The sequence below is a fragment of the Lissotriton helveticus genome, chromosome 11, assembly GCF_964261635.1.
Source record: "Lissotriton helveticus chromosome 11, aLisHel1.1, whole genome shotgun sequence".
NCBI classification, from domain to species: domain Eukaryota; kingdom Metazoa; phylum Chordata; class Amphibia; order Caudata; family Salamandridae; genus Lissotriton; species Lissotriton helveticus.
In genome coordinates this window covers 490856576-490871757 of record NC_136072.1, presented here as the reverse complement: position 1 = coordinate 490871757, position 15182 = coordinate 490856576, and the positions used below count along the sequence as shown (strand labels likewise).

General features: G+C 48.3%; 1 protein-coding gene across 7 annotated transcripts in view; it reads left to right on the top strand.

Annotated features, from left to right (window-relative positions):
• PIK3CB (phosphatidylinositol-4,5-bisphosphate 3-kinase catalytic subunit beta) overlaps positions 1-15182 on the top strand; it is a 999444-nt gene that overhangs the window by 962877 nt on the left and 21385 nt on the right. For all 7 annotated transcript variants that reach the window (XM_078666107.1, XM_078666113.1, XM_078666108.1 and 4 more), the window contains 2 exons: positions 4453-4598; positions 4865-4997. In XM_078666107.1, coding sequence (XP_078522233.1) covers positions 4453-4598; positions 4865-4997 — 279 coding nt within the window. The remainder of the gene's footprint in view (positions 1-4452; positions 4599-4864; positions 4998-15182) is intronic.

Sequence of the window (15182 nt, the reverse complement as noted above, 5' to 3'; positions counted from 1 at the left end):
CCACGTGTCTTCTGCTGCTTAATCACTCAATAAAATTTGTTATGAAAAGAAATTGGGGCACAAGCAGTGCTGGAATTGGTGCTGTCGACCTTACATTTTTCTACCCAAGACCACCAGGCACTCAATTTGGCATAGTTCCCGAAGCAGGTTGCTACAACAATCTCCCATCTCCAGGATTTGTTCCTTTCGCTGCACCCTTCCAACGGGGAAACTATTGTAATGTACCAACGTATAATCGTTTTGAAGTGATGGCAGATCCAGGGTGGGTTCATTGACCAAATGGAAAAAATTCCCAGGGTTGGGGTTATGACGAATCTAAATCTGATTATACCACGAACAACTGGGAAAATATGAATCTTTGGGATACATGTGGGGAGTCGGTATTAACTCTTTTGACCACCGAAAATGTGGAACCAAATGAAATTAGCAGTAGCGGGGAAACTGTGAATTTGGAGGCAACATGTGGGGAGTTTATCCCAATTTCTGGGGTATCTGTAAATGAAGATTTAATTACAACCAACACTTTTGGCACTCTAGAGGTTGTGTATAATAATGAGGACAAAAATTGTGATATGGAGAGGCTTGTAGGAAACCCAACACGCCACTCCGGGGTGTCTGTAAGAACAGCCCTTATAGAAGGTCAATGTCTAGGGAAGATGGTTTCATGGAACATCGCGGGGTTGAGTAGCAAGCTGGAATCCCAAAACTGGATAGACTTCATCAATGGTTTTGATGTATGTCTATTCCAAGAGACATGGGCCTGTGATCCTATATTTCTCCCTGGCTATCTAAATTTTGCAATCCCGGCTAGTAGAGGCTGCAGGGGCCGACCGATGGGAGGCCTTACAATTTGGATACGGCAAAGCCTACATGCAACAATCAAAGTGGTGGATTTGGGTTGCAAGGATATCCAAATGGTTAGAATAGCATCAGAATACTGGGGTGGGATAGACATTTATAACATCTATGCTAGGGGCAGTACCATAGGGAATTCACCTATTTAGAGGCTTTGTCCACTTTTTTGGAAATGCAGTCCTTGGGAAATAAAGTTGTAGTAGCTGGTGACCTAAATAGGACTTTCGAACCATTGGATAGCTCCGATGTTCCCTTGGGGCAAGAGGAAGACATGCAGTGGGGCGTCCCTATTTTAAATCTGGCCCCGGTTAAGCGATGGACGAAAGATATACTACAATTGAATGCCATTTGCTTGGAACAAGGACTAAGAGCCCTAAATGGGAGAACGAAGAGCGATAGGGAAGGGGCCTGTACATTCGACATTGGTCGTCACCAAAGCCGGATAGATTATGTCCTTTGTAGCCTAAACTTGTGGCAGTTGGTATGCGACATGGAAATCAAGGGCAGATTGGAGAGTGATCATAATCCTCTCTGTGTAACCCACGGTTGGTGGTTGGACAAACCAGAGAATTCCCCACCGACTGATGGCCCACTGCCTATTATGGCCAACGATATGCGCAGACTTAAATGGCCGAGTGTATTGGCTAATGCAGAATCTATGGCATTTATAAGTTCTAAGGTTGATATTGCAATCACCGCTATGGAGGATGCAAACCCAGTAATCCCTGGGTCTAGGGAAATAACTGACATACATGACAAGCTCTTCTCCCTACTAAAACCGCACTTCCTCAGGCCTCGCAAGACAAACAGGAAACAACCACCCAAACCAGCTAGGTGGTTTAACCATCAGTGCAGGAAAGCCAGGCTAAGTTTGGGCAGGGCAATTAGGAGCAGGGACAGGGTAGTGATTAGTGGCGCCAGGAAGCACTGCAAGGATAGCATATCCCTAGCAAAAAAAACATGGGACGAAAAGCATTGGGTTGAACTAAAGGAGGCTTCGGGGGCTAAGGACTCCAGGTTATTCTGGAATATTGTTAAGTGGGGTAGAGGTGGAACTCCAGACAAACCCGATAATAATGTTGCCGAGGGTGCCTGGGTGGATTATTTCAAACCCCAATATGCTGAGACTGCAGAGTTCAAGGATGTGGAAGCAATTTCGGCTGTATTCCCCGTTGGGAATTTATTTACCCTTAAAGAAACCGAAGTCGCAATATGCACTGCCCCCGTGGGAAGGTCCCCGGGTTTAGATGGTGTACACTCTGATGTTTTTACAAACGACAAGGTGAGGTGGGCCAGATATGTATTTCTCCTGGGGAATGCTATAGCAAAGGGAACGGCTGTCCCTGAACTATGGAAGGGAGCAACCATCATACCCATATATAAAAAAGGGGATCGGTCTCTCCCGGTTAATTACAGGCCGATAAGCTTGATCGCCACTGTTCAAAAAGTGGTAGGGAGGATGGTGGTAAATAAACTAATGGATTGGGTTGACGAGAACAATGCCCTGTCCCCTTATCAGGCTGGCTTTCGGCGGGCTACAAGTACAGTCGACCAGGTGTTTCGCTTTGCTCTGCTGCAGTGGGGGACGGTTGTGCTTGGCGAGGGCAGCCTGTATATTGCTTTTGTTGACCTGCGGGCTGCCTTCGACCTGGTCCCAAGGAGAAAGCTCTGGACAGTTCTGAGCGAAATAGGTCTTCCTGCTGAGCTACTCACCCTGATAATGAGGTTGCATGAGTGTAACTTCGCCAAAGTCCAATGGGGCATGAATGGCGAATCATCTGCTGACTTCCCGATTGAGCGTGGAGTGCGGCAGGGGTGTGCAATGGCTCCCCTTCTCTTTTCCCTATTTATTAATGGGATAGTGGCTCGTATGCTGGACGCCAGTGTAGATGCGCCTTCGTTGGCGGGCCTCAGGGTTCCGATCCTGATGTTCGCCGACGATACGCTAATTCTATCCAAAACCCCGGCCGGACTGCAGCGAGCTTTGAATATTTTCGATCTCTTTTGTGGGGAGCAGGGCCTAGAAGTCAACGTGGGTAAGACCAAACTGATGGCCTTTGCATCAAAACGCAGACCCCGGCAGAAAATATTTTTGAATAACTGTCAGCTTGAGGTGGTCAGTGTATTTACCTATCTTGGGATACAGATAGCAAACGACTCAAGATGGTCCCAACATATAGAAAAGGCGGTTCTGAGGCACCAACAGATCTCGGGGGCACTTCGGGCGGAGCACAAAAAGTTGAAGACTAAGCCAATAAAACCCGTCTTGGCTGTATATGACGCCAAGGCTCTTGGGTCTGCCCTTTATGGGGCAGAGTTGTGGGGATTTGGGAAGCTCCTCCCTTTGCAGTTATCCGAGAATAGGTTTCTTAGGGGAATCACAGGACTCCCGCAGAGTACACCACTAATCCCACTTGGTCTAGATTTAAGGAGAAGGCCAGTTAGCGACCAAGCGAGGTTGCGCCTGATTCTCTATTGGAGACGCCTCTGGACTACCTCGGAGATCAGGCACCATGCAGATGGGTTCTTGGCCATAATTAAAGCTGACACTTTCCATAAGATAGTCTGGCTAAAAAATCTCAGGACAGCCTTAGGCGATCTTGGCCTTTCAAATCTATCGGACAATCCATCTGTGGAACCCTTCCCAAGTAAAAATACGATTAAAAGCCTATATTGGGACTGGGTAGCTGGAAGACTCTGGAACAAAACAAGATCTGACACCATGACCGGGCGCTTTCTCGAAGTTAAACAATATCCTGCATTGGAACCATATTGGGATAATATTACCAGCCCAGGGGATAGGAAGCTTTTCTTCCAGCTAAGATCAGGTGCCCTTCCTCTGAGATTATTGACCGGTAGGTGGAGGAGCTCCACCACCTCCTGCTGCCCAGTCTGTGGTGCAGCAGACGAAAGCATAGGCCACTTTTTATTTATGTGCATAGCTTATATCACCCCGAGAAAAGTCTGGTTAACACCTGTATGTAGAAATTTAGGGACACTTAGGGGTGTTGAGGCACTACGAATACTTTGTACCTCCACCGATATGCCTGTTGTCCTAGCAACAGCAAAGTACTTGGGGTGGGCATGGTCCATTAGACGGAGGGCAATTTTTACTAATGCAAATTGATCGGGGTACTTTTTGTGGGTTCTGTGTAACTATACATCAAAGTTTCTTATTGATTATGTCTGCACAATCGTTTTAAAATTTTGTATAATCCGAATTTAATCTTTTAAATGATGTATTTTAAATGCATGTTTGTGCTTTTATGAGTATAATCCTCGAATAAAGCTTTGATGATTTGATTTGATTTGACTTCTATCCGGGTGGAAAATGGCAGCAGTGCAGAGCTCCTGGAAGATGAATCCATATCTGAGCCGCCAGTCTCCAAGATTCCGTTTTACGATTCATTGTTCAAAGCTAAATGTTCGTTATTGTCTTGTGATCACTTATGGATGTAATATATTAATCATCTGTCATCACTGTAATGGCAGCAAGTAATATAATTGACGGACTTGTAACTAACACATGCATTATACGCTTGAGAAAATAAAACACTTCAAAATGTATAGCTTAAGCTTGTCTCATATTTTTTGCAGCTTTTTCATATAGACTTTGGGCACATTCTTGGAAATTTCAAGTCAAAATTTAAGATTAAAAGGGAACGAGGACCTTTCATTCTGACCTATGACTTCATTCATGTCATCCAACAAGGAAAGACTGGGAACACTGAAAAGTTTGGAAGGTAAGCTTTTACCGGGCATCAGTGCAACAAACGATACATGTTTCATATTCGACCTGCTGTCGTATGTTATTGTTGGTGCCTTTAAGTTGTGCTTATGTCACCTGCCGTTTATGACCCAGTTTGTTATTAAATTAGACTTAAAAATTTAAAATAAAGAGTGTAGCTTACTTTGTTTGACCACAAATCTTACTTTAAAATAGATTTTGCTTCCTCAAAATGTTTTAAAGCCCACTTTAATTTTTATGGTGTTTTCTCTATTAATAAAGATTTCGGCAGTGCTGTGAAGATGCCTATCTTATTCTGCGACGTAACGGAAACCTCTTCATCACTTTGTTTGCACTGATGTTGACAGCAGGACTGCCTGAGCTCACCTGTGTGAAAGATATTCAGTATCTTAAGGTACAAAGCACCTCAGCTATATGTGTCTTTGTGGCCCAAAATGTTCTGCATCTGTTGTTTTTTGTTTCTTGGTTAGTTCCCCAACATTCTTTAACTTTTATTCTTGCATAATTTAAAGGTATGTCTTACACACGTGATTAAAACACACGTTGGTAGGGTGTGCAGACGACGAGGCTCTGCCCAGGCACCAACAAACATTTGTGATATATCTTCTGAGCTTGGTTTAATCTCGAAATACTGCAACGCAACCAAAAATTCTGTCTCTTGTCTCTGTATTGTGATTAGTTGTGGCAACCTGATTAAAAGACACTTCTCTCTTCTCTTTCTCCCTCTATTGTGTGACTTCCAATTCACAACTCCTACTCTCTCTGGGGGAGGGATTGTATGGATTATTGTCTTAATGGCACATGACATATGGTAATGTAGAAGTTAGGATACGGTGTCTTACTACTTAGTTCACGCCCCCTCATGGAATCAAAAACTGCTTCCAGTCTCAATGTATATAAAACCAAAGTTTGCCATTTTGGAATGTGGAGAAAGCTGCAGCTTTAAGTTCTAAGCTAAATAAGGTTCTTGAGGACACACATTTGTTAACAAAGTTTGCTAATCTATTTGATGGATTTTGTGGGTGAGAAAAGGATAAGGGTTAATTGTTCCGAGCAAAAAGTCTCCTGGCTCGAATGTAAATTGTCCTAATAAATGACTGAATATGCGTCAATTTCAATTCTTTTCCATAAATCGGGGTAAAGTAATTAATCTCTGTTGGGACAGAAAAGTCCCTTCCTTGATAGCTGAAGTGCAACCCTGCCCTGAGTGCCTCAGCTGCAATAATATATGTATTCCTGATGTGGATTTTTTTTGTCATGAGTGAACATGGATCATGCATGCGCACCTTAACATAGGTCTGTCTTACGGATTGTAGTCTTGTCAAACAGGGAGGGGCTCCTAAAGCGCAACCCAATTGGTGAAAAACTACTACATTTGCCAGCAGTTGAGTAGCATGAGGGCTGTGGTGGCAGCATGCCTTGTATTGAATAGTAGGAGTGAACTGGCCTTTTTACCTGGGCCACTGGAGTGAGGCCTACAGGCGCACTCATGTCAAGTTCCACTGCTGTGTGCTTCACTCCCCCTTCGCCTACATCAAGTTAGTATGTAGTGCTGTGCAGCACACATGTGGTTTCATGTGTGTGTTGTATGTATGTGTGCCATAAATTGGTACCATGGAACCAATGGTTCCATTTTGGAAGACCTAGCACTGAATGTAGAAACAAGTGAAGGTGGAGCAATCCCCCCAGAACAGATTTGTGAATTGCTGCATACCTGAGCGTTGGATGGGACCCAAACTGGAGGAAGGAGAGCCAGGCTCTATGGTGCCCTTCAAAGAGTGCACTTTGATTCCCGGAGAGGTCTCTGGAGAGGGCCCTGAACACATCTCTGGAAGGAGATCGGGCTGATAAGAAAATCATAAAGGATAGGGCCGGTACCCTTGGGTAACCTTTAGATACACATATCACTGTGGTTGAAATCCAGAAGTGAACCTTTAGTCACTTCCTTGGCCTGTGTTGTGGAGCTCTCATATTTATAGATGCTTCTGCTGTAACAGACTGCTCTCTGGAGGACAAGCAGGGCAGAGGAGTGGGCACTTCAAAAGGAAGCAGACCCCATCACAAACTTCAGAGACTCAGACTCTAAATTACTTTTGGGGCTGTAAATGGACTTTATGATGGGTCGCATGAAGCCCCCAAAATAGTCAGCTGTCAAGGAGCCAGTCAGGCTGTATGTTGAGGAGGAGAAGCTCTGCAAGACTTCTTCTGCCTATTACCAGGACAGGGGGCTAATGTCTACCAGTTTCCCAGTTAGGTGAGGGTAAATCACCCAGGGAAATCCAAGACCACCTGTTCCTGGAGCAGCTATTCCTGCTAGGACAGTGCGCCCTATGAGCAAGAAGCAAGCGTTTGGAGGAAGTGAGGTACAGTGGAGTGATCCTGGTGAGTGGATCCCCATAGCGAGTTGTGAGAAGATTGCTACTGCACTGATCTGATCGTTGCCCATGTGGAGATTCCAGTCGGCGCCCCTGTATGCCAAAGCGGGCCGCCATGCAGTTAGCCATGGTTGCACTGATTATGCCTTTGCCCGTGTGCAGAGTGAAGTTGGTGACTCCCTTAATCTACTTGAGGACACAATGAAGAGTGCTGTGCCAATCGGCCTGCTGTCCGTGGGTGGAGCAAAGTCTGCAACCCCGTATACCAGAAGGGTTAACCGTGATGAACGTTGCGTGGTTCCACAGTCTTCGAGAAGAGAGGATGCCATGGTAACCTGTGCGTGCCCGAGTTCCGACTAAGGATCAGAACCTGAGTGAGCGTCCCCCACCACCTGTTGGTAGGACCAAAGGAACTTGCCGTCTCACTAGAGGAAGTGCCATGGTGCCCAGCCACTGACTCTTCTGAAACGCATGTGCCACGGCAGCCCTCCGATACATCCGAGAGCAAAACGCTCTCAGAGACTTAGGTTGCGCATCCCTTGCAGGAGCAGGTAAGACTGATTGTACGGCTGGAAGGCCTGGGGGAAAATGTTCTGCCACATGCGCATCTGATAGAGACTACTACTCGCAGATTTCTTGAAGTAGAACTTGCTTTCGGCCCGCTTGTCCAGATTGGTCTCGTAACAGCGTCCGTCCCCTACCTCGGAAGCCAGAAGCCGCAGATTCAGACTGCGGCATCGTCCTTCACCGAGGCCCCACGGGCGTCGCTCACCCGCTGGTAAGTCCTGCAGCTTGTCTCCGAGGCCTTGTCCTTGTACTGTAGAGGGCGCAGGGTCCCCTCGAGACGTGCGCCCTCGCCCGTCACCACCCTATCCGCCATTTCCTGGCGTCTGGCAACTAGGGCCCAAATGAAGGCCTACGCTACGGCTCTGCGGGCTTCTTTGGGCCCCCCTCCTCTTTCTGTGATGTCCGCGGATCCCTTGCCAGGCGCAGGGCCTTCAGCAGAGTCGCCCGCGGATTTGACCCCGGCGTTTCAAGTTCGGCTTCAGGTTTTGGGGTTGTGGTGTCGAGGTGCGGCCCTACGGGGTTCCCCTCTTAGATCCACGGCGTCCCTGCCTCACCGCAAAACCTCACGGGGTTCCCTGTGGTGTCGCAGAAGGTTGCCCAGACTCACGATTCGTCCACCTTGGTCCTCTGGGCAGGCGGCTGACTTACCGGAGGCCGAGCCGACGCCTTTCTGGCGCAGACGGCTTTCCGCGGCGCCGCGGGTGGTGGCCGAGACCCGGGCGCCTCCCCGAGTCCTTCTCGGTCCTCTACGCAGGCGGCTGCCTCGTCTGAGGTCGAGTCAGCACCGTTCATTGGCTGCTCCAGCTCCGACCCCGCCCCATTCTCCTAGAAAGTACATGGTGGTGGAGGTCGACTCGGCACCGATCCAGGACACACCGGTGCATATGGTAGACTCCACAGCGCCGTCCCGGCGTTGGGTCGACAACTCGTCTCTGGAGGTTCCTTCCTCTCTGGAGGTTTGTCATCTCCTCTTCACCGGAGACTGGACACTGCGTCGTTGCTTTTTCCCCGGCATCTTCCAGGGAGGGCTCTACGCCGTCTCCATGGCCACAGCCCCTGGACCCTCTCTTCTGCAACTCGCTGTTGGCTGACCCGCAGGCTTCTCCGCCTTCTGCTGAGACCCCTCAGGCCCCCCACTCGTCCATGGATCTTCCATCCTACAGGGGCTGTCCGTTTCTTCCTCCAGCTCGGCAGCTTAGTTTGCAGCCTTCGCCCACGGAGGAATTGCTCTCTCCCCCGCGACGCCTTCGGAGGCGAGTGTAGCCTTTGTCCGGGCCATTTCCACAGCTGCTGGCATTTTGCAACGGGGCAACCCGGTCCCTCCATTCCCTACGGGCCATTTGTTGGAAGTTCTCCACAATGGCTCTGGTGGGAGGGAGCTGCTTTTTCCATTTGAAGCCTTGCTCCACAACTCTCTTATTGGGGCCTGGGGGCATCCTGCCACACGAGATCTGGTGCATCAGCCGCTTCTCCACAGTCCTGCGCCGCACGATCCAGTCTGCCTTTCTTTCCACCCTTCTATCCAGGGCCCTCTCCTGCAGACTGCTTTTCCTTCCTTGCCTTCAGTGTTGCTCCCTCTGTCACAGGAGGCCCGGTGGTTGGATTCCTGGGAGAGTAACATCTTCGCTTCCACTAGTGCTGCTTTGCGAGCGCTCAACACACTTTGTGTTTGGCCAGGGCTACCTCCAGCCAATAGGAATCCGCGAAGTCCCTTCTGTCTCGCTCTTCGCATGAAGGTGTCTGCGCTGATCTGCCGCACCATGTGCTGGATGGTCTGGAGTTAGCTACATTTATTCTCCGTTTGGCCTTGGATGTTTCTGATTCTCTCAGCCGCTCAATGGCAAGTTCTGTGGCTCTCCACCGCCATGCTTAGTTGCCGGATGGCGTTTTTCCGGAGAATGTTAGGGAGCATAATTTTGACCTACTTTTTGATGGGGTTCTTTTGTTTAACACTGACATGGACTCTGCCATTCAACAGCTCCTTGCGGGCTCCGTCCTCCTCGCCCCTCTGTAAGCTTGGCTTGTCGGTCCTCAGGTGCTTATGGGAGGCGTTTATCCCACCTTTTTCTTTGGGCTTAGTGTTTTGGTTGGCCCATCTGTATATTCTGTGGCTTGACATGCCTTCAGGGTCCTTAAGTTGGCCCCTCTGTACTGTTGGCTGCTGGTAAAGCCCTCTAACTTTTGTGATGTGTTTTTTGGCTGTTAGTGAAGCTATATAGGTCCTCAGGGTGGACCATCTGTGCATTTGTTGGCTGTTTGGTAAGCCGCCTGTGGTGCTCCCCAGAGGTCCCTTATGTTCTTGACCTCTGCTGTTGGATTTTTCCCTAAGAGGTGTTCCCATGTTTTGTTTTGGGACATGTCATACCCTAGGTGGGGTATTTGTAGCTATTGTGTAGTTCTGTCCTAAGCTGAGCGGGTGTGGACACCTTCTCGGGTTCGTCGCCTCTCCTGGTGTCACTGTATACCACTTGGTGCGGTCTTTTTTTTCTTCTGTCTTAGCGCAGCTTGCGTTGCTCCAGGTTCTGCCCTGCTCAGTTTCCGCATTATCGCCAGGCCGACTTTGGCATGCCGTCTATGGCCTCGTGTCGTGGTGTTTCCACCTTATCTGACGTTTCGACCTGGTCGTCTGCCTTGTGTTCCAGGGGGGCTAGGATACTCCTGGTGTTCTCCTGTGTTCTGGTTGACGGCTTTAGGTCCGTACTACATATTTCTCCTCTTTATCTTCTGGCTGGTTCCACTTCTTCTCGTGGGTCGGGTTGTGCCACTGGAACGGTCCTTCTCTGGGGCTTATTCTCGGGTTCCTTTGCCTCTGCCTTCGTCTTCGGCTTGGCTTGTTCTGGGCACAATACTTCATAGTATTTACCAGCTGCTGGCTGTGCACACCTGGTCATTATGGTCCACCTCCGTGGGCCTTGGCGTGTATCCGTGTGCTCCTACCCCTTGCTTTGCTGGAGCTTGGCACGACTGTGTCTTTCTTCTCAAGCCAGCGCTTCCCGGCTGTGGAGCCGTTCCTGCCTTGTCCGCTGCCTCGGGGCTGATGCCAGTTCAGCTGTCCCCTTCGCTGTGTGTGTGTTCTCCTGTGGCGGACTCTGCCTCCATTTCCACCTCTTCTTGGATTGTGGGTGATTCTGTTCTTTCTTTGGTACTCTTTGGGCGTTGTCTGTCCCTCCGGGGTTTTCCGGCAGATGCCCTTTGTACCTCGGATAGGCTAGTGGTATCCTGGCCTTCCCTTCTCCTTGTTCTTGCTTACTTCTGCTTGGTGGGGGGCTCGGCCGTCCTTCCTGGACCCATGACACATCCCCTGTTGGGGCCGTGTTTTTTACAAGCTGGTGAGGTTCTCTCACAGACTCTCCTCCCCTCTGAGTATGGCTAGGGTATCTATTCTACGTTAAGGAATCAGCGGCTAGTAGTCTTTATCAGATGTACAAGTTACTTACCTTCGGTAACAATGTATCTGGTAAAGACGATTCTAGCCGCAGATTCCTTCATGGCCTGCACTTCCTCCCCATTCTGTGAGGGCCTTCAGCTTGGTCTTCCACTCTCGCCTCCCTCTGGGTGGCTTTGTCTTCTGTGAGTACCTCTTCCACTTCCTCCCTGGCAGGATGCTTTGTTCTGTTTATTTGTTCCACTCCTTCCTTGCTGGTTCTTGGACGGTGGGTTCATGTGTACTTCTGCATCCCTATACCCTGGTTTTTTTCCAGTGTGGGGCCTACTCATAATCTTCTCCCTTTTTCATTGCTTGGGGTTTCTAACTCCTCTGCAGTCTTCTGGGTTGGGGTCTCTTGGCTGTGCCTCGGCCCTTAACTCTTTGCAGGGGATACGACACTCTTTGATGGTGTTGTCTTAGGGTAGATTGTCACTCATCTGTTCCGGACTTGTTTCCCCCTCACTGTTATAGATTGTGGGTACAGACTGTCTGTCGTCTGCCATGACATTTTTCACACGTTTTTCTGCTTCCAGGAAGGATATCTACTTAGTTTTGCAGGGTTGCTCCTCGGAGCGGTGCTATGCTCTATCCCTTCCATGACTTTCAGTGACACAGTGCCTGGTACTGTCCCTGATGGTGCTGTTCCTCAGCATTCGCTTCTTCCCTTTCTGTTTCTCTGATTGTTTTGCACATAGTTCCCATACTCTCACAGTTTTGTTTATGATGGCTCCGCTTTGTGGCCCGGAAAAGTTCTCTGAAGAAAACTGATGTCAGCGCGCCGGGGTGGGACTTATGTGACCTCGCTGACGTCATGTACGCGGACAACATCGGGGCAAAGTCACATGGTGTCGTCCCCCGGCACGCAGAGCTGCTGTGGCAAAAAAGTTTTCTGGATCCTGTATCATGCCTGGGGATAATTCTACGTTAAGGAATCTGCAGCTAGAACCATCTCTACCAGATACATAGTTACCGAAGGTAATTAACTTGTACTTCAGGCACTGAAACACTTTTGACTTGGAAGAGTTGGAGTTGGAGTTGGACTCCGGAGACTCGGACTACTAGTGATGCTTAACCTCAGTGGCACCTACAGTGAATATGGAATACCCGCTGCCATTACTTAGAGGGAAGTGGGATTCATGGACCTGCCAATCAAATCCTAGAGCCCGGACTTCTGGGGGCTGTGTATTGTTTGTGTAGGTTGTATTTCACTTTGCGATCATATATAAATACCCAATTTTTTCATAAAAGCAAGTATTTGACTGGACAGCCATTTTCTGCTGCTCCTTAAACGTGTTTTAAGTTGTGAACCTTTGCTTATACCCCTTAATCAACCTAAATCTGGGTTAGTACATAACAGACTTGTACACAGCCAACTTTGAGTTCTTCCCTGAGTCATTGCCTGAGGTGCTGTTAAACTTGATGAATGTTGTCTTCCCTTCGTGCTCTTATTAAAAACAAGTACTTTGAGCACGAAACCAGATGAAATCCTAAATTCTCATAAATAAAGATGCAACCCTCTGGTCTTCTTTCTTAGCCCTTAATTTTTTTTTCTTCAAACTTTTTTGTGGAGAACAAAAGAAAGAGCAATTACATTGGTTCATCAACATAACGCATAAAATTTGATCATTCGTTGGTTACAAAGCATTGACCCAGTTTGTTACAGAGAGATATATCCATACGTCCAGGGGACCATTGATTGCACAAATATACAGCCATCGATGTTTAATCAACAAGTAACAGAGTCTTAAGGATATATAGTTCCAAAGCCTGCAGAGCTTCAGGCCAACCTGCGGTGCAAGCCCTCAGCAACAATGACACAATCAGGTGGGGCCATCGCCCTCAGCCTTCCCCATCTCCTTCCCAGCCAAATAACTCTGATAAAGACCCCAAAAACTCTTGGAGCGGCTCTGGGGCCGTAATAAATAGCTATATAGTTCCGACTGTGCATTGCAGTAAACCATGTCCTTTGACCTGGCTACAACATATGGCGCTGGCCCACGAGGCTATCCCATTGTAATCCTACGCTTAGCTAGCAATAATCCCACATCTATCAATCGGAGCATATCCTTCTGCAATCACTTTGTGTACCCCAAAAGGGCTAACAGCGGGTCTAATGTCAGTGGAAGGCCAGTGATTTCCCTCATCGTACAAACAATTTTCTCCCAGTACTTTGCTATCGCTGGGCACAACCAGACTATATGTAAGAACCCAACTGGGCCAACCCTGCAGCACTCACAGTCCGCAGTTTTCCAGAGGCCTTATCGATGCAAACTCTCCGGCCTATAATAAACTCTTTTGAGGAATCTAAAACTTATGAGACGGTGCCTCCCATTCAGGGAGACATGTTGAGTGACTTCACAACAGTGCCGCCAAATTGTGTCATCGAGAGCCACCCCAAGACCCTGCTGCCATTCCAATCTGGCCTTGGTGAAATGATTCCTGCGGTAGTGCTGTAACATGTTATGTTTAATGGAAACCATCTTACTAGGGGAAGCGGAGCTCAAGAGAAAAGAGAAAGAAACCACTTCAGGTGGTTCCAACATGTCACGCATGGAGAGCATGTTTCATCCTATGAAAATGGAACTGCACAAGTGGAGTATATGCATGCCCTTCAACCACAATCTCAGCCCACCCACATCAACAGGTTCTGCCATGCATGAGTTGTGGAGTTGACAGAGTCCAATATGCGCCTAGAGGGTGCGTGAAACAACCGCAACAGGAGTGGAGAGGGCGCAGCAGCCACCTTCTCAATCTGCGAATGTGGGAGGCCTAACTGCTCATGAACCCAGTGGTGTGCAAGTGAGCTTTGCGCCACCCGATCATCTAATTCCGGGGGCCCGAGACCACCCATGGAGAAGGGCAATGTGAGAATGTCCCATTTAACACGCAAATGTTTCCCGGCCCAGGCCAACTTCACTATCTGCGATTGAATAACCTTGAATATATGTGCAAGGAGCACCATTGGAACTTTAAAAACAAGAATAAGAATCTTGGGAGTAACATCATTTTCATAAGGGCTATGCGTCCCAGCAAAGATAAAGGCAAGTGGATCCAACGCTCCACAACTTCCTCTTATTTAGTAATTGCTTCACCATAGTTCTCACTGAGGACTAAATCTGAATCTTTATGATCTTGAATGCCCAAGTAGTGCATCGGGCCTGATGTCCACAGGAGGGGGTTAAATAGGCACCATGGCCGGGGACACAGTGAAATAGTTGACTTAGCCCAATCAAATTTAAGAACAGAGAGTTATCCAGTATTGGGGTATCTTTCATAGATTCACATGCCTGAATCATTCCCCGTCGCCGAGGCGGGAGTCCCACGGTATATAAAAAAGCAGTGCCAAAGGTAAATTATAGTAGTAGGCCTAAGAGAAACGCCTGAGGCCTAAACTGTAGTAGCTTATCTACCTCATTATGCCAAAAGGACCAAAGATTTTGTCCCAACCATTCAGCTTACAGCACCCTCTCGAACCCTCTCTGCAGAGCCAGTTCTCCTCAGATTTTCACCGCACGTCGTGTGTGAAGGGAGTCTCCCTGAGCTCTGCTCAGTTTCTTCAGCTTTTCTTCTTTTTGAATCAACTTGGATCATACTTCATTTCTCTGACCCTATTAAGGCAGTAATACGGCAGATGGGCAGAAAATAAGGTAATAGACTACGAAATATGTCTAACCTTTTCCTCAAAAACTCTCACGTTCTGAGAGATGAGGCTATTATTGGGAGTACAGAGATTTTTATCTGCCAATTCTGATGAGGACAACGAGGATTCCCTCTCCTCATAGGAGAGGTCAAAGGGAAAAGTCGCGCCAGGAGCCTCCAGAGGGCCCGCATAAAGCCATAAAGACTCACCTCGAGTCTTTATAAGGCATTTCTCACAGAAAGAGGCAATTGGAAAAAACTTCCTCAGAGGCTGATCCTACAACTCATCATGGAAATCCTCTTAACCTAACATTAGGAGTCTAAAAACTCCATATCTACTATTACTGCCTCACCAATATTGGCCTCATCTACGAGGGTCGTCGACGACGGCCTCATCTACGTGGGTCGTCGACGACGGCCTCATCTACGTGGGTCGTCGACGACGGCCTCATCTACGTGGGTCGTCGACGACGGCCTCATCTACGAGGGTCGTCGATGACAGCCTCATCTACGAGGGTCGTCGACAACGGCCCCATCTACGACTGTCGTGGACGACTGCCCAATCTACGAC